The 23,416-nt window shown below is 36.9% G+C and overlaps 3 protein-coding genes across 5 annotated transcripts in view; all 3 read right to left on the bottom strand.

Annotated features, from left to right (window-relative positions):
• LOC107583602 (serine/arginine repetitive matrix protein 1-like) overlaps window positions 1-5,572 on the bottom strand; it is a 13,968-nt gene extending 8,396 nt beyond the window's left edge. For all 3 annotated transcript variants that reach the window (XM_016269885.1, XM_016269886.1, XM_016269887.1), the window contains exons 1-4: window positions 5,496-5,572; window positions 4,869-4,958; window positions 4,357-4,479; window positions 544-714 (exon numbers count right to left, since the gene is read on the bottom strand). In XM_016269885.1, the coding sequence (XP_016125371.1) occupies window positions 544-714; window positions 4,357-4,479; window positions 4,869-4,958; window positions 5,496-5,516 (405 nt within the window). In that variant the 5' untranslated portion in view covers window positions 5,517-5,572. The remainder of the gene's footprint in view (window positions 1-543; window positions 715-4,356; window positions 4,480-4,868; window positions 4,959-5,495) is intronic.
• An 856-nt stretch (window positions 5,573-6,428) lies between these two features.
• Window positions 6,429-13,372, bottom strand: LOC107583601 (L-threonine 3-dehydrogenase, mitochondrial-like). Its single transcript, XM_016269884.1, has 7 exons — window positions 13,295-13,372; window positions 12,976-13,046; window positions 12,166-12,315; window positions 11,845-12,017; window positions 10,542-10,632; window positions 10,116-10,385; window positions 6,429-7,736 (listed from the first exon to the last, which is right to left on the bottom strand). Exons 1-7 carry the CDS (start codon window positions 13,300-13,302, stop codon window positions 7,591-7,593), a joined length of 909 nt encoding a protein of 302 aa, XP_016125370.1. The 5' UTR covers window positions 13,303-13,372; the 3' UTR covers window positions 6,429-7,590.
• A 1,694-nt stretch (window positions 13,373-15,066) lies between these two features.
• Window positions 15,067-22,081, bottom strand: LOC107583666 (myotubularin-related protein 9-like). Its single transcript, XM_016269949.1, has 10 exons — window positions 21,697-22,081; window positions 21,069-21,095; window positions 20,321-20,429; window positions 18,936-19,109; window positions 18,574-18,791; window positions 18,320-18,481; window positions 17,175-17,316; window positions 16,772-16,992; window positions 15,783-15,934; window positions 15,067-15,606 (listed from the first exon to the last, which is right to left on the bottom strand). The coding sequence occupies exons 1-10, from the start codon at window positions 21,879-21,881 to the stop codon at window positions 15,425-15,427; spliced, it is 1,572 nt and encodes a 523-aa protein (XP_016125435.1). The 5' UTR covers window positions 21,882-22,081; the 3' UTR covers window positions 15,067-15,424.
• Window positions 22,082-23,416: the final 1,335 nt, after the last annotated feature.

Here is a 23,416-nt window from a genome sequence, read left to right as displayed (position 1 = left end):
TTGTGTCTCGCGGGTTTCACAATAATGGACATGGAATGTCGACGTACACGTAAAGCGATTGAAAGAACGGAAAGGAGGACTAAGAATCTCCAACGACAACTGGCAGTGCTACATTTGCTACAAGTGCCTGCACTTCAGCATCCATCCAGCTATCGCTGTTCTCCATACTTGCGAAATAAGTTGATAATGTTTATACAGCGTTTTAAATCATGCCAGTTGAGTGCGTTTTCATACGCGCTTGGCCAATCAATGTCTACTTCCGTCACAATTAGTACCAGTTGTGCTGGTTAGACCCTGCTCTGGAGTAGGAGCTAATTTGGTTCTCGAAAAAGGCAGTCCTGTACTAAAATCGCACCCAGTTCCGGCGGTGCGAACACGCCGAAAAGTGGGTAGTTCCACAATTAGTTCTGGTACTATGAAAAGGTTCCCGCGGTGCGAAAGGCCCTAAACATGCTGTACACATACAGTCATTCAAACACAAAGTCAATCACAGTCCAACCAATAAAACTGAGATGATGCGAGTTCGCAACTTCTCTAAATCACCTGTCTCTGTTTGATCTCCTCTTTCTTCTGCTCCAGGAAGGCAGATGGGATACCAGCGATGTTCTCCTGGGCGCTTAGTAACAGCGGCCAGAGGTCCTTCATGAACTCCCGAGCATTCTTCCCATTCAGAAACCCGGTCAAATTAATCTGCATCATCTTCCCATCAGGATTCTGCAACGAACAGCAGGGAGGAAGAGAGAGGGGAGGAAACCAAGCAGTTAATACTGACACGGAACCAGAGTGCTGATCTCTGAAAGTCTACCTATACCTTCCCTTCCTGAACATAAGTAAACAGCTGCTTTTCAACAAGAGCCCAGTACCTGTGTGCCTCAAAAATGTCTCTAAAACCAACAGCCACAGCTGAATGTAATTTTTACTAATAAACCAATTGTATAAAAGTAACAAAAAACACTTCTAAAATGAATAAACTGCCTTTGAGCATGCATTACAAGTTTACATTTTATCATCTGAACTGAGATGTACCGTCCCAGTTCACATCCTCGCGTCAAGGAGCAATAAGACCCTCCCCTCACCACTAGGGCTGTCTCTTCCTGTGCAATATCAAACTCCTGAGATATAGAAACATTACAGTCCACAAACAGAGTGCATCAAAACCCCACAAAGCAAGAACAGTCCAGTTGTCTTCAGTGTGAGTGGCGCAGGCTCTGTGGGCTGGGGGGGCAGAGAAAGGCGCTCCATTGGCTGGCCTCCGCCTCACTACTGCATCACACTCAATCACCTTGAGTTTAATGCTATATCATTTATCTAAATTGCAAGAGACGAACAAGCAATAATGAGTACACAAGGCATGGAAAACGCTTTATTTACAACAAATGAAGAGGAAAATAAACCTATGAGATCCATGTGCTAAGACAGGTTTGCTGAATCATGCTCCTAAAGATGTACAGTAGGGCTGAACGATTAATTGCATTTGCGATAATATCGCGATATGAAATAACGCGATTTTTCAATCGCAGAGGCTGCGATTACACGGTCACATGACACACGAGAGTAAAGAGGTGTGTTCGACTTGAAGATCAGATCGGTGTATGACATCAAAGTAAGGCGAGAGAAAGCATAAGGAGATGTCCGCGCTCTCTTATAGCTCTCTCAGTGCTTTGATGACACACCCATCGGTCTAAGCAGCGCTACTTCAAGTCGAGCGCGGGCCATCAGCAGAAAAAGAAAATAAATAAAACTGTAAACAGCCAAAGGATGTAACTTAGAATGGGAGATGGATAGGTTTGTGAAAGCCAAGAGAAAAGCCATAGATGAAGTCGCACAGACCCAGGCAGGTGCTGGTCATTTAAAAGCTAAATGCATAAAATATGACGAGGCATATCTTGCTCTCGGCTTCACTCACTGTGTCTATACCGGATGCTACAGTTGTCGTGTCGCGCCGCAACAGCTCTACACTGGACGCAGCAAAGCAACAATTGCAAATCATTTTAACTGTGTGTCAGTACGTCATAAATAGAACAAGGCATCAGTTTAATATCGCGCCGCATCCAGTGTACACCGCGTCACTGATTATAATGGTTCTACTGTATTTTGCCGCTCGCGTCCGGTGTAGACACGGTGTTTTATGTCGTTGGTGAGGAGGAAAGCCTGTGTGTGTCCTATGCCTTAGCGGACAGCATGAAACCCACAAAAAATAAATAAATAACAGAGAGAGAACAATAATAAGTTATTCTCTCTATGCTATTTTTCAATGTTTCAAGTGATGCAGGTGTTTTTTCCCTGTAGGTTTTTTAAATTAAAAAAGCATTAATTTTTCATAATGTTTACCTAATGCATCACTTAATTTCATTGTAACATATAGGCCTGGCCTACAGAAAATAACATTTATGTTTAATCTATATAATATTGTGTTGGTCATACTATACAATGATTTATAGCTTGTCTTTGTTGAATAATACAGAACAAAGAGCTTTAAAAAAAAACATTTGCTTATTAAATTGCAATCGCAATATTGGTAAAAAAAAAAAAAAAATTGCAATTTGATTCTTTTCCAAAATCGTTCAGCCCTAATTTACAGCACCACCAGTGTTTAGTCATAAGAATAGGGTTGGACCTAAATTTTGCAATAAAGTAGATCTCCAAGAGCAGGACTGAGCACCCGCTGTACTAAAATGAGTTAAAGGAATGTTTCTGTTTCAATACAGGTAAAGCTCCAATGACAGCATCTGTGGAATAACTGAAGTATTTTTAACGCCAAGAACCCAAAATTATGATTCGCTATTCAATATTTTCATTCATATGGACCCATTTAGACTGTGTGATTATAAAAGAAGCCTTTTTTTCCACTTTACACCATTACTGCAAATTACTCAAAAGAAAATTGACTAAGTATATTTTATTTCTAACCGGTATTAAATAAAAACAAACAGAAGAGGAACATTTTTAATTTCTTTCAAATTATTTTTATAGCAATTTTCACACATTTTTTATATATTTTTGTAAACCCTAGAACAGTGGTTCTCAACCATTTTGAGTCACTGTCACCAAGATATTTCCTCTGGTATTTCTGTTGAAATTATGACAATGCTGCTTGTTTTCAAACTTTGGAGTGTTTACATATTCAATTAATTAAACATGATTGATTTTGAGATTCTATAAGATGCAAAATTCTAAATGTTTTTCTTAAATATATATATATATTGCGGAGACAGAGATTTTGGTCATTTTTAAAAAGACAATTAAATAATTTTAAGCCATCCTGTAATTATTCTGAGGAAACTGATATTATTTCATAAATGCTGTTGATCAAACTTATCCAGTACTGATCCTGAAGCATTCCTTTAAGATATTGTATGGCTATGACATTACAATAACTGAAAGCACCTCTAAATTTAAGGAAAAAACTTTTTGTATCATTAATAGGAGCAAATACCTCTCTGGAATCCAACCGAAAGCTTCCTGAAAATCAAATCTTTAGAGACTAAAACATTGACTAATAAACAGAGCTTAGCTAAACTAATGAAAACGCGTCACAAATGTCACATGTCTCGCGTTGTTGTTTTTTTGTTTCATATTGCGCAAATGCACAAACATACAAGAAACCAATGTATTGTTTTATAACTGATAGTGGAGCTATTCACCGAGACTGAGAATAACACGTATTGACTAATTAATTCTATTTAAATAAAATGGGCATCTAACACTAATATCGTACTGTGCTATCATTTCACATGCAATGTTATGTTTTTCGTTTTTATTCTTTAATGGTTGCATGTCATATTCAAAAAAGGTAATCAGGCCTTTGTGTTTAAGATGTACTGCTAAACTTTGACTCTGAAACAGAAAGGCACAAATGATAAAGCTGAAATGACTCTACCACTGGCACAATGTCAAGCCCTGCTTATAACTCACCTCAAAAAATAAAGTTCATCATCAAGGGAGAGTTGGATTCAGAGAGACTTTGGGCTCAGGTGAGATCTAATTAGGAGTTGGTGCTATACTTCAGATGCAAGGAATAAGATCCATATTGGTTCAGGCCTTTTAAATCATAAATCACATCAACATTAGAACATTGCTGTTCAGAAGGAACGGTGTCACAAATCATATCTTCAGAGAGAGAGAATATCATTTTACCCGCTTTTCTGTCTTTTTAAAACCAGACAGACATTTAAAGACAGAGATGTTAGATGTTTTCTGCTGTTACATCTACGCATGGCAAATGTTTCAAATAACTGTCAGCAGTTATTCACTGAACTTCAAACCTTCTCTCATCCTCCCAAAGAACAAAACACATCCAATATATAACTGCAGCATGTGTGAAAAGACAACGGGAAGAGCAGAGCAGCCGTCTACCTTTTCCTCCAGCTGGTTGAAGACAAATTCGATGACGACATCATCCTCAAAGCCAAGGATCTCCGTCACTCGCTGGGTTATCCAGGGCTTCACGACTTCCAGGTTGACCTTGGTCATATCCACCTAATAACGAACCAGAAAACAATCTTGAAACAATCATGAACACAGGATTTTCCATGTATATATATTAACAGATTAAGGTTGACCTATAAGTTACCTGCATATATATATATATATATATATATGCAGGTAACTTATAGGTCAACCTTAATTTGGTTTCAAAAAATGATTTGGTGTCACATGCTCCTTCAAAAACTATTATCATCAAGTCTGAAAAGAGTTGTGCTACTTAAAATTATATTTGGAAACTGTGATCTTTGATGAATAGAACAGCATTCTTACACGGTTGAACTTACAATTTATGGTAAATCTAGGGAACCACAATATGCAATACGTTTATGGTAACAAGGTGCAAAAAAAAGAAAACAAACATGTATTTCCATATCTTCTACCTTCTTCTCCAGACATTCTGCAAACTTCAGTTGCTTCAACAGCTTCTTGTGTTTGTTGCTGAAGCGGTTATCCTGCTCCGCACTGGTGCCCTGAAATAAGAATTCATAATTAAAACACAATATATGATATAACTTCATATTTTCTGTATCTGAAGTGAATGTACATTTTGGAGTATGAGACTGAAAATAAACTGAATTATTTCACCATTTGAGTAGGATATTGACACACACACACACACACACACACACACACACACACACACGATTACGCAGTTTAAGAAGAGCATGGGATTTGTCCGTCTGGGTTACGGTTTCAGTCTGCATTTTCAATTAACTACGCTAACCAGAGCACAGCTGACTGTATAATGTTACAGTGGATTTTGGCTGTAAGAATAAGGGCGATAATATGAAATTCAACGCGTTGGGTTCCTTAAATCGGTTGTTCCTGTTTAATCTGTTGAGTATTTTCTGGTTCCCTCACGCAGCCGCCATTACAGCCACACTCCAATGAACACAACAAATACAGCCTTAAAATAACCAACTAATCAACCAGCTGACAAATAACACACGCAAAACAACATATTCGACCATTATAGTACGAGAGTTGTAAAAGAACATAAGACTTACGCGGAAAAACCCCGCGTCCATTTCTATCGTGTGTCAATATGGCACGATGTCCCACAGTCCACTGCGCCGGGGGAGCTTTTACCTCACTTCCGGTGCCTGTTCAAATCTATTTAATACTACCTTGATTGTTTTTTTGTTTTTATTTTTAATTTAGTGTCATAATGTTTTATAATATGGTGAATTTATCATGAAAATGAAATATTAAACACAAATTTTATTTCATGTTATTTTTGTTAGAGTTTATTATTTGTGACTACTGCAGAGGTCACAATGAACAAAGACATACATAAACTGTTTGCTGTATTAAAGCCATTTATTTGACATACACTTCAATTTTCCACCAGTTCTTAATGAGAGTCATTAAGAGAGTCGTTAACAACTTTTGAGGCTAAATAATAACTGAAAATTAAGGCAGTTTCAACTTTTAACACGGAAATCACACTTGCTTTTGGAAGAAAGGTGAGAAATTCTATATATAGTCTTAAATAGGTCATTTTTATTTGTCTACACCAGTAGCCTATACAGAAGGCAGACTAAGACTTTCAGACAGGCCAAAGCCAAAGAACACCCTCTTTACTATTGCAAGGAATCTTTGGGTGTTTCATCCAGTAGTTCTGCTCTTCTGAGTTAACAAAAAATGTTTTAAAAACTCTTAACAGTATATTATAATACATCAGCAATGCTGAGCGATTAAGTACTTAATTCACACCACCACACTATGCATTGTAAACCCAGAGCCCTTTGATTACTGACCCTAAATAATGAAGACAAAAGTGGGTTTAACAGAACCCAAAATTCAGGCAACTGTGATTTTCTCAGCCATAGCAGCTAGAAAAAAAGGCAGTCTTTTGATTCACATTGAAGGTAGTAGTGATTTAAAGTATTTTCTGCCCATGGCTGTGTTCAAACTGAGAGTCATTAAGAGAGTCGTTAACAACTTTTGAGGCTAAATAATAACTGAAAATTAAGGCAGTTTCAACTTTTAACACGGAAATCACACTTGCTTTTGGAAGAAAGGTGAGAAATTCTATATATAGTCTTAAATAGGTCATTTTTATTTGTCTACACCAGTAGCCTATACAGAAGGCAGACTAAGACTTTCAGACAGGCCAAAGCCAAAGAACACCCTCTTTACTATTGCAAGGAATCTTTGGGTGTTTCATCCAGTAGTTCTGCTCTTCTGAGTTAACAAAAAATGTTTTAAAAACTCTTAACAGTATATTATAATACATCAGCAATGCTGAGCGATTAAGTACTTAATTCACACCACCACACTATGCATTGTAAACCCAGAGCCCTTTGATTACTGACCCTAAATAATGAAGACAAAAGTGGGTTTAACAGAACCCAAAATTCAGGCAACTGTGATTTTCTCAGCCATAGCAGCTAGAAAAAAGGCAGTCTTTTGATTCACATTGAAGGTAGTAGTGATTTAAAGTATTTTCTGCCCATGGCTGTGTTCAAACACTTCCTCTTGTACACAATACATGGAGTGGTCTAGACTAGAGCACAGAGCGAGGTGTCTAGTGGTCCTTACTGTATTTGTAGAAATGGAGCATTTGTGGGGTCAAAATTCAACCCCTCCCAAACAGAATGTCATGATTGGTTAAGATTAGGAAAGCAGAGTTTTAATTATAACATCAGATCATTGAAGTTTGGGCCAGCCAGAATTTTTCTCAGTGCTGAGTCTGACCTTGTTATTTTAATATAGTGTATGATGTCTCTAAAATAATTCAATTGGACAGTTTCATCTCTAATGTGCGCAATGATATTATTATTATTATTATACTGTATTCATCAGAATTTTGTTGTTTCCTTGTTTTCCCCTGTCCCATGACAACTTAAAAACTATGCAAGAACAGATCACAGAGAAGAAAGACAGAGTCTCCTGAGCGGTGAGAGAATGTGAGTTTTCACTGTTGGTTAACATGTTTTCTTCTCAAGCATACATATTTAGAGAACTGTCAGTGTCAGCAGTTCTCTAACTGACGGAAAGTCCTGGTCTAAAGAAACAGCTACCAAATTTGAGATAAATGAGTTTGGAAATGTACTGGAAAGGTGCTGGTGATCTGTGTATCAGTCCCTGAGAAACCTGCTAGCTGACAGGTAGTCCTGCATTGGTTCTTTTTTCACGGATGGAGGCCAGCATGTCTGTGACCAGCTCTGACAGGCCGTACGCAGGCTTCCAGCCCCAGTCCTGACGTGCGTTAGAGTCATCAAACCGCACTGGCCAGCTGTCCGCTATAGAGTGAACAATATATTTTAGAGGTTTTTTTTCTTTCATTATACAAGAAAAACACATACTGATAGACAATGACCAAGATGGACATTGTTTCTACAAATCAAACAAGTACATTAATATTAAAGGAATAGTTCACCCAAAAATGAAAATTTACTGAAAATGTATTCAGCCCCGGGCCATCCAAGATGTAGATTTGGAGAAATTTAGCATTACATCACTTGCTCAGCAATGGATCCTCTGCAGTGAATGGGTACCGTCAGAATACGCTCAAACAATTTAAAACATCACAATAATCCATACAACTCCAGTCCATCAATTATTGTCTTGTGAAGCGAAAAGCTCATCTGAATCAGGAGAGAAATATGCACAGATCAGCACTGTTTACAAGCAAAAACAGTCCAAAACATATGTGAGAGGACAACAGGGGATAGACTTGTTTCACTGGAGGAACCATTATTATGGATTATGAAGTCATATTTTGGTGAGAAGCAACGGTTTAAAGTTAATGCTTTATGATGGTGTAGCGTCTGGACCAATCAGACACAATTTTTTTTGTTATATTTAACAAATACTCTGTAACACCCCTCAGTCAAAACTATGAGGGTCTATGGACACTTCCCCGAAATGCATCTAACACCTCAGAAAAGCAGAACAAGCCTCTGGTTCCATGGCAACCAATGCTGATATCACTGGTTTTATTGCCCAAAGGAATGCAGGCAGAGCACAACTCACAATTAATTTACCCTTAGGAAAGACACACAATGCCCATAAAAATGGACTCTTCTATAATTAATTCATAGGAAAACCTTTCTGTGAATGAACACACATCTCCTCAGGACATTGTGTATACCATTACTGTTCTTGTATATTGTCTTTTGAATTGTATACTGTTTTGTGTGTGTGTTATGATAGATCACTAGTTAATATAGACCCACCGATACCATGTTTGGTCTCTTTGAATTTGTCTTCTGATGATCTAAATGAGCGTTTATATTATATGTGGGTACATAGGCAATATATTAGTGTTCTAAGAATCTTTAGTAATTTTGATTCGAGTTCCATATGTAAATTACCATGCTCTCACACAAAGGGTCATAAAACTCCCCAGTATTTCCAACCTCCCGCTTGGAATTTCAGCCTTTCTCATTGGACAAGCCCATCCTGAGAGGCGTGAATCTTTTCAGGCCATAAAAGGTTCACGCACAGTTCCGCCCATGTTATGCTAGTTGTTTTCTTCTGCTAAGTCTTCTGCTAAAACCTTCTGATCGAGGGCCGTGTAGAGAGCCTGAGCCGGTGCGGGCGTGCCCGGTGGGCTCCAACACATAGCCAGTTCAGTGTGCGGTTCTGTTAGATTCTGAGAAGATGAGAATGTGAGCTAGAACGCTTCTAAGGACACCCTAAGTTCGTGCCAGGCCTCGTGCCTAGTCTTTCCATTCATCAAGATCCTCTGACTCAAAATGGTTCTTTCTCATCACCTAACTTCAGCCAACGTACTGGAGCCCCAACGAGCATCAGGACTCTCTTTCAAACAGGTGAGACATGCAAGTATCAAACTTTGTCTTATTAATTGATACATTAAGTATCATTTGCATCTTTTACAAAGGTGTGTTTGAAATAAGAAACTGATGTTTCCTTCAGGCTGTAGATCTGCTGAATATCAAATTGTACCATAGCTTCATGTTTTTATTTCTCTTCTCTTTATTGCTTAAGCTTTAACCCTTTTTCCTATGCCAACTGTATGTGTGTGTGTATGTGTATGTTAGACTGGTTTAAGTGTTTATCCAGTTAATAAAGTCTTACTTGTATCACACTTGAGGTTGTTCATTGTTTGCTCATAACTGGAGTCCCTAATCATGCTGATTTTTGCTACATGCTCTGAGTAGTATTGTACAGTAAGAAAGTTATTTTCCTTAACCAGGAAATTAATGTTCTTAGAATTGACAGACAGTTGACGCTGAGAGGTCAAGTAAATACTTACAGCGGATCTAAATATTTATAATTAATTATAACTAGTTATAATTAATTATTCATATTTCCCCTTTGAGCTGATTCGTTACAATGGATATGTTTCTTAAAAACACAGCTTTTTGCTTCACAAGACATTAATTGATAGACTGGAGTCGTGTGGATTATTGTGATGTTTTTATGAGCTGTTTAAACTCTCATTTTGACAGTACCCATTCACTGCAGAGGATCTATTGGTGAGTAAGTGATGTTACATCTCTCCAAATATGTTTCAATGAACAAACAAACTCATCTATATCTTGGATGGCCTGAGGGTGAGTAACTTTTTTAGAATTTTTTCTTTTATGTCGAAATATTCCAAATTATTTAAGACTTTTTCAAAATGTCATTCTTTCTTTCACTGCTGTTCTTACCAATAGTCTGCCGGATGGTATCAGGATTGTACGTGACCCTCAGGTGGGGCAGGTGTTTGCGAATCTCTTCTGCCACTTCTTCAGGTGTGAAGCTCATGGCTGCGATGTTGTAAGTACGCAGGGAAAGTTGGCTTTCCGGGGCCTGCATGAACTCAATGGTGGCCCTGTGACAGTCAGAAATGTGCATCATGGGAAGCCGAGTGTTGGAGCGCAAGTAACATTCATGGTGGCCGGTGCTGAGGGCATCATGAAATATCTGGACAGCATAATCTGAGGAAAAGAGGACATATACAATTAAATAGGTCAGCTGTTGTTTACTGCAAAGAAATGACAAAGCTATGAATGAGTGGGTGAATGCAGGTGTGTGTCTTTTTGTACAACTAAAGATTGTGTCTGTAAGTGAGGAAATGCAGAGTGGCTGGTTACCAGTTGTGCCTCCTCCTGGCTTGGTGTGGGCAGAAACGACTCCTGGGTATCGCAAGCATCGGAAATCCAGGCCATATTTATGGTGGAGATACTGATCCAATCAGAAAAGAGTTAACATTAAGTTGGCATTTCGTAATTACATATCATGTAATAAATTAATAAAGTGTGTGTGCATGTATGTATATACAGTATATATATATATATATATATATATATATATATACACAATATGTTTTTGAAAGAAGTCTTACACTACCAGTCAAAAGTTTTTGAACAGTAAGATTTTTAATGTTTTTTAAAGAAGTCTCTTCTGCTGACCAAGCCTGTATTTATGTGATCCAAAGTACAGCAAAAACAGTAACATTTTTAAAATATTTTTACTAACTGTTTTCTATTTAAATCTATTTTAAATTGTAATGTATTCCTGTGATTTCAAAGCTGAATTTTTAGCATCATTACTCCTGTCACATGGTCCTTCAGAAATTATTCTAATATTCTGATTTACTGCTCAAAAACATTTATTATTATTATTATTATTATTATTTTGAAAACAGCTGAGTAGAATTTTTCCAGGTTTCTTTGATGAATAGAAAGTTCAGAAGAACAGCATTTATCTGAAATAGCAATCTTTTGTAACCTTTTTGCAAAAGCAAATCAGCATATTAGAAAGATTTCTGAAGGATCATGTGACACTGAAGACTGGAGAAATGATGCTGAAAATTCAGCTTTGATAACAGGAATAAATTACATTTTAAAATGTATTCAAATAGAAAGCACTTGCTTTAATTAGTAAAAATATTTCACAATATTACTGATTTTGCTGTATTTTGGATCAAATAAATGCAGGCTTGGTGAGCAGAAGATAATTTTTTAAAGAACATTAAAATCTTACTGTTCAAAAACGTTTGACTGGTAGTGTATATGATCATAGAGGCTGCATTTAACATTGTGAAATATTATTACAATTTAAAAGAACTGTTTTCTATTCTAATATATTTTAAAATATAATGTATTCATTAGATACTTTGGTAATACTTTTGTGGAAACCATGATACACTGTCTTTTAAATGTTTGGGTAAATGAAATTAAAAAATAAAAATAAATTAATGCTGTTAGCTGTACTTTCTATTCATCAAAGAATTATGAAAAAATTCATCACAGTTTTCATAAAAACTATAAAGCAGCTAAACTTGTTTTCAACACTGACTTCTTTCAAAAACAACAACAAAAAAATCTTAAAGCATATAATATGTATTACTAATTTCCCCAGACCAACTAGAACATAAAAAACATAAATCTTTACTTCCCCCATCAGCTCTGCATGGACTTTGGAAACCCCATAAATGGTGCGAGGTCTCTGGATACAGAGGTCAGGTGCTGGGTCACGGGGAGATGAAGGGCCGAAAGCTCCTATGGTACTGGGTACAAACAGTCGCAAGCAGTTCTCCAGAGCCAGATCTAACACATTATGCAGTCCTGAAGAAAGAGGAGTGGGGGAAGGAGAAGAGAAGATCGGGGGCAACAGGAGAAGGACAGAATGTGGGACGTCAGGGATAGTGGAAACCTTACGTTGTAAATTAGGTAGTCACAAACACATAAAACATGTGTGACTGAGTTTTCCCACCTGTGATATTGATGGTGCGGGCAAGAGCCAAGTTAGCTTCCCCGATAGCACTGAGTAATGCACTGTAATGCACCAGCCAGGTGATTCTGTTATTCACAACTAGCTCCCTCAGGTTTTTATAGTCCAGCACGTCAGCGTATACAAACGGACCTGTAAGGAGGATCACCCATCAGAAGCTGGAGGTTAAATGAGAGCTTTATTCATATAGGCTACTTCAGAATATAAATGAGGCGAAGTGATTGAAATGTAGGTAATACTTTACCTTAAAAATAAGGTTCAATTAATTAACATTAGGAACTAATAAATTGTACAACATTTACAGCATGATTCTAAGTTAATACAGGTTAGTACATTCATGTTAATTCATAAACATACTATTGCTCATTAATGTTTGAAATATACTGTAAAAAATAAAAAATTTAGATTTTCAGCAGCCATTACTCCAGGCTTCAGTGTCAAATTATCCTCTTTAAATTGATCAATTTAAAACATCCTTGCTCCATAAAAAAAGTATACAGTTATTTAAAAAAAGAAAAAAAAATTGAACAGTAGAGTATGTAGAAATGAATTGTACTAAAGGTTAATAAATTATTTTTTTAATTGTTTTTCATGTTAGCAATTTCATTAACAAATGTTACCTTATTGTTACTGAAATTGAAATATAAGAGCCACGTGATTAAAAAAACACTCCTACTGTAAACTTTAATAGCCAGTTTATGGCACCACACTGCATGTGGCTCTATATATGTTGCAACTGATGCAACCACCTACCCATATCACAGCTGTATATCTGTCTCAGTGTCAACATACCCATGTTATAAACTTCAGCGGGAGGCCTCCTAATGTCTGACAGGATGATGTTTTCCTTTCCATACTGCTTCCTGATGTAAATGGAATTGAATATGATTACAAATCAAAAGAAACAACAGAAAAAGTTAAATGCTATTTGGTTTTTACAGTATTATAAAGAATCTACCTCAGAAGATTAAAAAAAGGTTTCATACACACAGCAAACATCGATGCAAAGACAAGGCAAATATCCAGTCTATGCAAAGATGTAAAAACTGTGCGTTCTGGAGTCTGATTTCAAATTTCTCCCATGCAGCACATCTTTCAGCTGTTCACTAACCTCAGCATTTCAGCTAGTCCAACTCCAAGCTGTCCCAGGCCACCTTTAACAGGAGAACAACACTTTCAACAATGAAAGAAGCTTAAACACACATTTTACAACCAGTCACAATGACACAACAGAGCACCAAGTAAGCTGAATAAAATCTAAATATGAATGAAAAATGTTACCGCATTAGTAAAATGAATATAAATTCTAAAATTAATTCAAAATCAAATACAAAACTCTGCTTGGACATATTTTAATATTTATTGATAATAATTTAAAAATAATTGACAGACCCCCATGTTAGATTATACAATTCACTACTGTATAAATGGGAACAGATTAAAAACAAGGGAATTCATTACATGAGCATTTTTGACCGCACATTTTGAATGCCTGTCTATAGAAATGGTGACATTACTTTCTTGTGCCCCAGTTCAATTTCTGATCCTGCTCCGAAGCATCAAGTTAGCAAGGATTATGTAGCCTACAGTAATGTTGTATCACCTCGAAAGGGTTTATTTCCTGAGTATGACCACTGTACATGATCCAGTTTATAGGCTACTTAACAAAGAAATAATACATGGATATGAAATATTGATTTGAGTTTAAATCCTCTGTTTTCCATGATGAGCTAGTTCACCCAAAAATGAAAATTCTGTCATGACAGAATATTATTTTTTGGGTGAACTAACCCTTTTAACGCTAAATCTGGCAATTAACCAATCAGAATCAAGTATTCCAGAGAGATGTGCAATAATTAATTATAAACCATGTTCCAATTGCAAATGCGGTTTGTAACTTGTCAAGCATGTTTAAAAGCACCTTTTAGGTCCTCAAACTTCTCACATTCACCCCATTTAAAGGGGTCATATGATGCGATTTCAAGTTTTCCTTTCTCTTTGGAGTGTTACAAGCTGTTCGTGAATAGATAAGATCTGTAAAGTTGCAAAGACTAAAGTCTCAAACCCAAAGAGATATTCTTTATAAAAGTTTAGACTTGTCCACGCCCTCCTAAAACGGTTCGTTTAAACATGCCCCCACATGTCTACGTCACAATGTGGGAAGATTTGCAAAACGTCGCCCAAATGTTCACACAAAGAACGAAGGCGTAACTTTATTGTTGCTGCCGCCTCCATGTTGTGAAGACGCTGTGTGTTTCGTTGCGAAAGCGAAAATACTTTGTTTGGCCTTCCAAAAGAGGACACAACTAGAAATCAGTGGTTAAGTTGTATTTACAACACTGCTCCAGAACAGCTCAACCCAAATATTCAGATGTGTCCAGCGCATTTTAAGGAGGACTGTTTCCTGATCCTGGGAGAGTAGACTACAATGCCGGCTGTTCTGACTCAAAGACTGTAAGTAGGTTTTCATATTTAAAGAATTTGCCACTGATGATTCAAACGCGAGTTTTGAGCAGTGTAGAGTAGTCATTTCTCCGATCACAAATGCAGACATGGTTTTATGTTTACGCGGCGCGATGCAACGCAATGCGTAAAAAGACAGTATAAGTCATTATAATCCGTAATTATGTCCCCACTGGATGCAACAAATGCCTCGTTTATAATGGGTTTTAATGTTTTTGTCTCGTCGCTCCGGGACTGGCCAATCAGAGCACACCTAGCTTTTTAGACCGATGAGCTTTGTAAAAATCTACGCGTTTCAGAAAGGCAGAACATAGAGAAACAATAATGTACAGTATGTGGAAAATAAAGTGTTTTTTTAATCTTAAACCGCATTAACACATTTCATTACACCAAATACACAAAATAATGTTCTTTTTAGCAACATCATATGACCCCTTTAATATTTAACATTCAGCTGTCTGTAACAGTGTAAAACATCATGACTGATGCTGTCTCATGTAACCACAGTAAATTTCAACAACAAACTACTCAAGCACAATACAACAAACCCATATTTTCCCCTATTAGAGACTGTTTACTGTTTAGCATTTTGCTTGAGGTTCAGACAGAAGGCCGTAATGCCCGTTTTGTCAGATTATTATTCAATGATGGCTATCGTAAATGACATAACATCTAAAAGCTCTTTAAATGCCGGTATATCTGATTGGCAGTGATACAAACTTCTTGCAAAGAAACACATAGTAGTAATAGGCTCTACAACATCTTTTCAACCATGAGGTCACAAGATAGTCAGCTCATCCATGAGGTTCTCAAACGGGGTCAAGGTGTCACAGTGTGTACTAAGCGTGTTATTGGTCCGGTCGGGTCCAGCTCGCTCACGGTGCTCTTTCACAATTCTCCACACCTCTTCTCGCGCTTCCTCCATGTTCTGAGCATGCTTAGTCCACCTGAGGAACATCCCTACCCAAATACCATACAAGGATAATGAGGACATTAAAGATGGAAGTATATGTTTTTATTCTTTTGCTTAAAATCAGTAAAGCAGACTTTACATACCAATAATACCAAGAAATTTCAATAATTTATCTTACATTTTTAACTTGCAATCATTTTATCACATTGCAACAGTAACTCACCTGTCCATAACTGTAAGGACTGTGGATGTACTGAGGGCCAAATGGCCAAATCAGTGGGTTCATACAGTGGGTTGAGGTACTGCTCTTCAATATCAGGCTTCAACAGGGACTGAAACAAACAGTGTGTGTTCTCCTTCACTCCTGCAGCACATCTAGCTCAGGCAAAAATAAAAATAAAGAAATCAATTTTATACATTTTAAAATAGACCCTCTCTGTGAAATCCAGGCTAAAGGCTATCATTTCAAACATTAATTTCACTATGATTTCAATCTTTGACATGGCCTTACTCAGTCGATATTAAATATATCAAGGTAATAATATTTAATATTATTTATTAATATTTTTCTGCCAGGTGTTATATTAATCAAAAGTGACAGTAAAGACTTTTACTCTGTTAGAGAATAAACATGTAATACATTTTCCACAAAAATATTAAGCAGCACAATTGTTTTCAGCACTGATAATATGAAATGTTTCTTATGCAACAAAACAGCATATTAGAACAAGTTCTAAAGGATCATGAAAGCCTGTTGAAAAAAACTGCATATGCTGGTTAAGTATGTTTTTAAATATGGCTGCTGGTTTGGGCTGGTTTAAGCTGGTCCTTAGCTGGTCATGTGCTGGTCCTAAGCACCTATCTCCTGCTCAGGATCAGCTTAAGACCAGCACATGACCAGCTTAAACCAGCCCAAACCAACAGCCATGCTTCAAAACATACCTAACCAGCATTTGCTGGTTTTTTCAACAGGGAACACTGAAGGCTAGCGTATCACAGGAATAAATTAGTTTTTAAAATATATTAAAACAGAGCACAGCTAATTTAATTTTAATATTTTACAATTTTACTGTTGTATTGTATGTATTTTTGATCAAATAAATACAGCTTTGGTACACATTAGAGAATTAAAAAAAAAAAAAATTGAAAATCATTTTGAACTTTTAAATGGTAATGTGTAAGGAGTGTCATATAAGGGTAATTTGTGCCCACCTCTCCTGCTCGCTGTTACACAGGAAGGTTCCATAGTTAGAAGCATAAACCTCTTGTGCCAGTCGGAGCAGCAGGGCCTCACTAAACTCCAGTGCCAGAGGAAATTGCCGCCACACCTGCCACACACAGTCAAGCAGCAGCAGGAAGGACGGGCACTCCTGCTTCAGACGGGCATGAGAGTACACCGAATGAGCACAGCGCTGCTGGAATGGGTGTCCAGCCTGAGAAACAAGCATGCAACTCATCAACTTTCTCACAAACAGATCTGAGACTAATATTAGGTATAGTAGTTTAGTAACTAAGTTCTTTTTAATTGTAATGCATTCATAAGCTTTAACAAAATTCACCACACACACACACGACACACCTAATCGCACATTATGTCACACAAACACACATTCACCTGTATCCATTCCCTCTCTAGCAGGCAGAGGAAGCCAGTGACAGTTCTAGAGGCAGGGTCTAGTATAAGCTGAGCCAATGAGCTCACCAGCAGCGTGTTGTCTGTCCCTTCAGAGCCATGCACAAGCACAGAGTGACCATCCCTGCAAAAAACAGACCACAGACCAGAGCAATACATCTCAAACCCATGCATGGGCCTGCAGTGACCACCCTTCAAAAACAGACGGCACGCCAGAAAAATACATCTCAAACCCATGCGTAAGCACAGGGTGAAAAAAAGCCTAAACCAGTACATCTGAGAGTAATGCGGTAGAACTAATATTTGCATCTCAGTTTCCATAAAAATATTAATCAGCACAACTGTTCTCAATGTTGATAATAATAATAAATGTTTCTTGAGCAACAAATAAGCATATTACAATGATTTCTGAAAATTCAGCTTTGCCATCACAAGAATAAATTATATTTTAAATTGTATTAAAAAATAAGAGTTATTTTAAATTGTAATAATATTACAGTTTTTTACTCTATTTTTGATCAAATATACAGTAGACTTTGTGAGCATAAGAGACTTCTTTCAAAAACCTTGTAAAATCATACTAACCCTAAACTTTAGAACTGTAGTGTATACACTGTAAATGTAATATAAAGAAAATGTAAGTATATCAACCAGAAGGCATTTAAGAAAGCTAAAACAATTGTTGAAATCAGTTAAAGACTATCCTACATTATTAAATTATTCAGTGACTTTTGAAGAATGCTAAACCAAATTTGAATAGAAACTATTTCAGAGATATGCTGGTCAACCAAAACAGACATAAAAAGCATCACAACATACAATACATAAAATGTATTGATCTGTTAGTCACACAAAGCAATGAACAAAATAATAGAACAGAGAATGTAAATAACAAACCACAATTAAAGTGCAATGTAGATGTTTTGCCATGAATGTTTCATTAGAAATTATTTAAGCAAGAACATTGAAATATGTGTCAACCGTGTTCTTGCCTTATTCTGTCTGAGTCACTACAGAAAGCCTACTACACTAAAACTGCAACTTTATGTATGAACCACAGATGGCGACAGACAGCCCATGAATTTCGTGGTGCACCTTTAAAAGACCAAAGTAAAAGATCTTCCCACCTCTCCACACACTCTACCACCAGGCCTGCAGTGGACAGCGCACTGTGAACATGAGAAAGCCATTTGGAGTTCTCCAATTTACTGAGCCAGCGGTCCACAGTATGCGACGGGTCACTGCACACTTCCACCAACTTAATAAGACTCTCCTGCACAACCTTACCCCTGTAAATGACACAATTACATGCTAAATGGCTTTCAAATTCAGATGGGTCACATATTTTCACACTATTAAAATGACTAATGTTCCCTCTCACCTTTCATGGTGTCTATGGATTCTTTTCCAGTGGCTATAACAGGATTTAGACTCAAAACCTCCTCCTGTCATGCGGGCCTGCTGGGCTTGCTGGGCAGAACGCAGATCGATAATGTAACCCAACTCTGACCCATCAATCACAGCCTGGAGAAGGAGCTCATCCTCCTTACATCTCTTCTTATTGGCTCCTGTCAAAGGCTGGCTGCTTCGCATGATCACCTCGGCAATGGATACAAATAACTTTTACTTGGGACCTTTTGACCTATATTATGTATTTTTGGCTTTGATGAGAAATGTAGTTCTTATACAATATATGGTTACATACACGTATATTTGAGATATAAGAAAACATCCTACACTCACCATTCCATTCCTATGGTGACAATAGGAGAGCACAGGAAATCTGCCCCCCTGTCTGAATCTGGCTGAGCGGATCAGCTTGTCATCATCCACCTCACGAGGTACAATGACCGCAGATGGATACGATGGGCATACAGAGTAATCTGAGTTTACTTTACTGACTCTCCACCTGTCCCACTACTCACACACACACACACACGTTTGTTTCTGTGAATTGTGGGGACTTTTCATAGACTTCTATTACTTTTATACTGATCAAACAATATTTTTTTATTCCCTAACCCAACCATAACCCTACACCTACCCATTACAGAAAACATGTTTGCATTGTTACACTTTCAGATAAACATCATTTACTATTTTTAATAATTTTTTCCCCCTCGTCAATGTCAAAAATTTCAGGTTTTACTATCCTTGTGGGGACATTTGGTCCCCACAATGTAGCATAGACAAGTACACACAGATGCACACACACACATATTATGAACACGCACAAACATGCATATGTATACACTTATACATAAGTTATAAATATACATTATTATTAATTAATAAATACAAAACAATCTAGAAAAACTAGAAAAGAAAACTAAATTAAACCTAAACAGTAATATTTAAAAACTAATCAAAATGACATATAAAATTAATATAAATATAAAACAATAACTTTATATAAAATAGACACTATAAAACGGAAAAAAAGAGTAACAAAAACACTGTAAATATGATACAAATATGATGTTGTGCCATAGACAGAATGTCAGTGGCTAAAGATAAACATCTACAACTATGGAAAAAAAATGACAGGCTGTGAAACAGCTGCTAGATGACAATGGGTGATAATGAACGCTATGGAGACAAACAAGGCAAAGAAAAGTAGACACAAAAGCTGCATATGCGTGAAAAACTAGTAACAGAAAGAATAGACATTGCTTTATTTCCTGTGCATTTAAGTGTTGCCCGTGTCTCACAACTGTTTTTTGTTTCCTGTGGCAAACAAAGTGCTTCCTGTTTGTCTTTCTTCCAGAAAATGAACAAGCCATGAGCGTAAAGCTAGCAGAGAGACAATGAGATAAATTGCAGTGGTATGACTGAGCTCTAAATTGAACTAATATAGAATGTAAGCTAACAGTCTCTCTTTTTGTCTCTCCATACTTGGATGTTAGATTACAAACACAAATATATATATATAACACTTCATGTTCATAAACACTGTTGCTTTGCATGTATTGAAAACACAAAAAAGCATGTCAGAGAGATATGATATGTTGCGTAAATGCTCATTGCAAAGCACGAATATCTTGCAAAATACTCTTCCTAAATATTAGCCATATTATTAATTACTAATCCTTGTATCAAGCATGGCTAGTGATAACTATATTTAGTACCTCTATAGAACTGGCTATGTTCAGACATTCCTCCATTCCAGGAATTTCCAACTGAAGAACCAGCAGGTCCTTACATTTAATGGTGATAGTACCAGAGGATCCCACAGCCCTGTATCAGACACATGTACAACACCCCCACACATTTAAGTTAATTCCTCCATGTTTTCTCACACTCTCAAATTCCATACAATCATCTCCATTGGGGCCTCAGAAGAGACGGAAGCAGGAAGCAAAAACAAGCCATGAGCGTAAAGCTAGCAGAGAGACAATGAGATAAATTGCAGTGGTATGACTGAGCTCTAAATTGAACTAATATAGAATGTAACAAGAATGTATAGAAGCTAACAGTCTCTCTTTTTGTCTCTCCATATTTGGATGTTAGATTACAAACACAAATATATATTATATATATAACACTTCATGTTCATAAACACTGTTGCTTTGCATGTATTGAAAACACAAAAAAGCATGTCAGAGAGATATGATATGTTGCGTAAATGCTCATTGCAAAGCACGAATATCTTTCTATATTTTTCTGTTTTTCTCTCTGCCATAAGCTAAGAACATGTTGCCAGCACAGCTCATTTTGAAAGATGCCTTCTTATTCTGACATAACATGCTGCCCGCCACATTTCTCTCCTCATTTTTATAATTACTGTATAAATTAACAGCAGATCCCAGATCAGAATAAAATGACAGCTTCAATGAGTAATACAAGTCAAACATTGGGCCTGCTTTAGAAGTGTACCTGGGGTATCCGAAAAGATTCTCGACACTGACATGCAGGAAAAGTGATTGGTGGAATTAGAGAAAGAGAGAATTTGTTTATTATTACAGAAGCAGGTCACTTCAGGGATCAAACACATACACAATTGTGACCCAATAAGATTCAAAAACAGATGTCTGGATGAATAAGAATATGACATAAATAAGGACATGTGTCTTCATTTGCTGTAATAAAGTCCTGAATATGTTTCACCAGTGATCAACAATATACACATCCATAAAAAAATCCTTCTGAAACAAATCTTGATATGGTAAAATCTAAATTAATAGATTTTCTTTAAGTCAGAGATATTATTCAACACCACTGAATCAAATTAAATATTTGGTAACATGAACAAAACTAAGTTTTAGATCAGATATAAATAGCTCTGTAGAGCAATAAATTGTAAAATATTTAAAATGTAATTTAAGATGGTCTTAATTGGTTTAATGCTGGAAGACCATCTTAAACCAGATAAAACCAACAAAACATAAGGCTGGTTTATGATATTTTTCCATCACCAGGCTATAATTACCGTCGCCTAGTTTTACAGCACACACATGCACTGGTCAAACCTGGACTCCAGCTGATGAGAACAGCTGTCTCATACCTTTTCTCAATGGCATCGATGTTCTTGATGAGAATGAGAAGTTGCCGGGAAGCTTCATCCTTTCTGTCTGAGAACAGAAGGTGGTGGCTGGTAACGCACAGAGTTCCTCTGAGCGCTGGATGGAAAGGTCTTCTCAGGGTAACAGCTTCAACATTAGCGGTCTTGATGTGCTCCGACAGCTCCATTTCACAACGACAACAACCACCAACTGCTACTTCTCACGCTGAGTTTAGAGAGCTGGTGGGCGAGCCACACGTGTCTCTGTCTTCCGCTAATCCTCTACAGAACTGTGTTTTGTAACTTATAAACGTATAAAACTCACCAGTAGCTGGCAAATATAAAACGCCACTAAGCGACTGTGCGCGAGCGACGGGAGGTGTGCCTGCTCGCGCGACTCATAAGCATTTTGTTGCCTTCTTTATACTTTCGTTTCCGTCCACACTCTTGAAGTCCCAGCCCTCTTCTCTTTTTTGTGATGTTTGTGTTTATTGTTGTTGCTTTTTCGTATTGTTTGTCGCAGTCTTCCTGACATTAGGGTAAGAATTAGTCTGCTTTAGACAAATAAAGAAAAAAAATCTTATTTTTTTCTATTCTTTCTATTCTTCTATTATTTTTTCCCCCCCAAATCAATTATATATTCGTTTTACATTTAATAATGAAAGATGCCACACACCCTCAAATATACTGTGTTTTGTAACTTATAAACGTATAAAACTCACCAGTAGCTGGCAAATATAAAACGCCACTAAGCGACTGTGCGCGAGCGACGGGAGGTGTGCCTGCTCGCGCGACTCATAAGCATTTTGTTGCCTTCTTTATACTTTCGTTTCCGTCCACACTCTTGAAGTCCCAGCCCTCTTCTCTTTTTTGTGATGTTTGTGTTTATTGTTGTTGCTTTTTCGTATTGTTTGTCGCAGTCTTCCTGACATTAGGGTAAGAATTAGTCTGCTTTAGACAAATAAAGAAAAAAAATCTTATTTTTTTCTATTCTTTCTATTCTTCTATTATTTTTTTCCCCCCAAATCAATTATATATTCGTTTTACATTTAATAATGAAAGATGCCACACACCCTCAAATATAAAAAAATACCCTTGCGAGGGACCTCGTCTGTAATATATAAGCATACAGGCAGCATTTCCATGTAAACATCAATTTATACTGTAAAATTTGTTATATATATATATACAGGTATATATATATTCACACTACAGTATATAGATAAAGCTTCATCCACATATATACACACACACATTTTCTTTCTTTCCTTCTTTCATCACAAAACCAGTCATAAGTAGTATGGGCATATTTTGTTTGGGTCAAAATTATCGATTTTTCTTTTATGCCAAAATCATTAGGATATTATAAAGATCATGTTCCATGAAGATATTTTGGACATTTCCTACCGTAAATTTATCAAAACTCAATGCACCTTCATTGAGTTTGCACCCTCAAATTCCAGATATTCAAAAAGTTATATCTCAGCCAACTATTGCCCTATAATTATTAAAAGCTTATTTATTCAGCTTTCAGATGATGTATAAATCTCAATTTTAAAAAAAATTTACCCTTATGACTGGTTTTGTGGTTCCTGCAAAACAGAAAAGTTCAAGTTCTTTAAAGTATGTTCATTTATGCACTCAGTACTTGGTCGGGGCTCCTTTAGCACAAACTCCAGCATCAGTAATGTGTGGCATGAAGCGATCAGCCTGTGGCACTGCT

Source organism: Sinocyclocheilus grahami, unplaced genomic scaffold (assembly GCF_001515645.1).
Source record: "Sinocyclocheilus grahami isolate Dianchi unplaced genomic scaffold, SAMN03320097.WGS_v1.1 scaffold54.1, whole genome shotgun sequence".
Taxonomy (NCBI): Eukaryota; Metazoa; Chordata; class Actinopteri; order Cypriniformes; family Cyprinidae; genus Sinocyclocheilus; species Sinocyclocheilus grahami.
Note: the sequence above shows the minus strand (reverse complement) of the source record. Positions and strands in the feature narration are given on the sequence as shown.

Bases quoted from the DNA above. Each gene is read 5' to 3' on its own strand.
- LOC107583601 (XM_016269884.1), bottom strand. The intron at 12,018-12,165 runs GTGGGAAAACTC...CTCTTTCTTCAG, and splicing joins CCGCACCATCAATATCACAG to GACTGCATAATGTGTTAGAT. The intron at 10,386-10,541 runs GTAACCAGCCAC...TCTTTTCCTCAG, and splicing joins GCCAGGAGGAGGCACAACTG to ATTATGCTGTCCAGATATTT.
- LOC107583666 (XM_016269949.1), bottom strand. From the start codon at position 21,881: ATGGAGCTGTCGGAGCACATCAAGACCGCTAATGTTGAAGCTGTTACC. The intron at 20,430-21,068 runs GTACACTTCTAA...TGTCTGATACAG, and splicing joins AATCTTTTCGGATACCCCAG to GGCTGTGGGATCCTCTGGTA. The intron at 16,993-17,174 runs GTGAATGTGTGT...CTTGTTTCTCAG, and splicing joins TAGAGAGGGAATGGATACAG to GCTGGACACCCATTCCAGCA.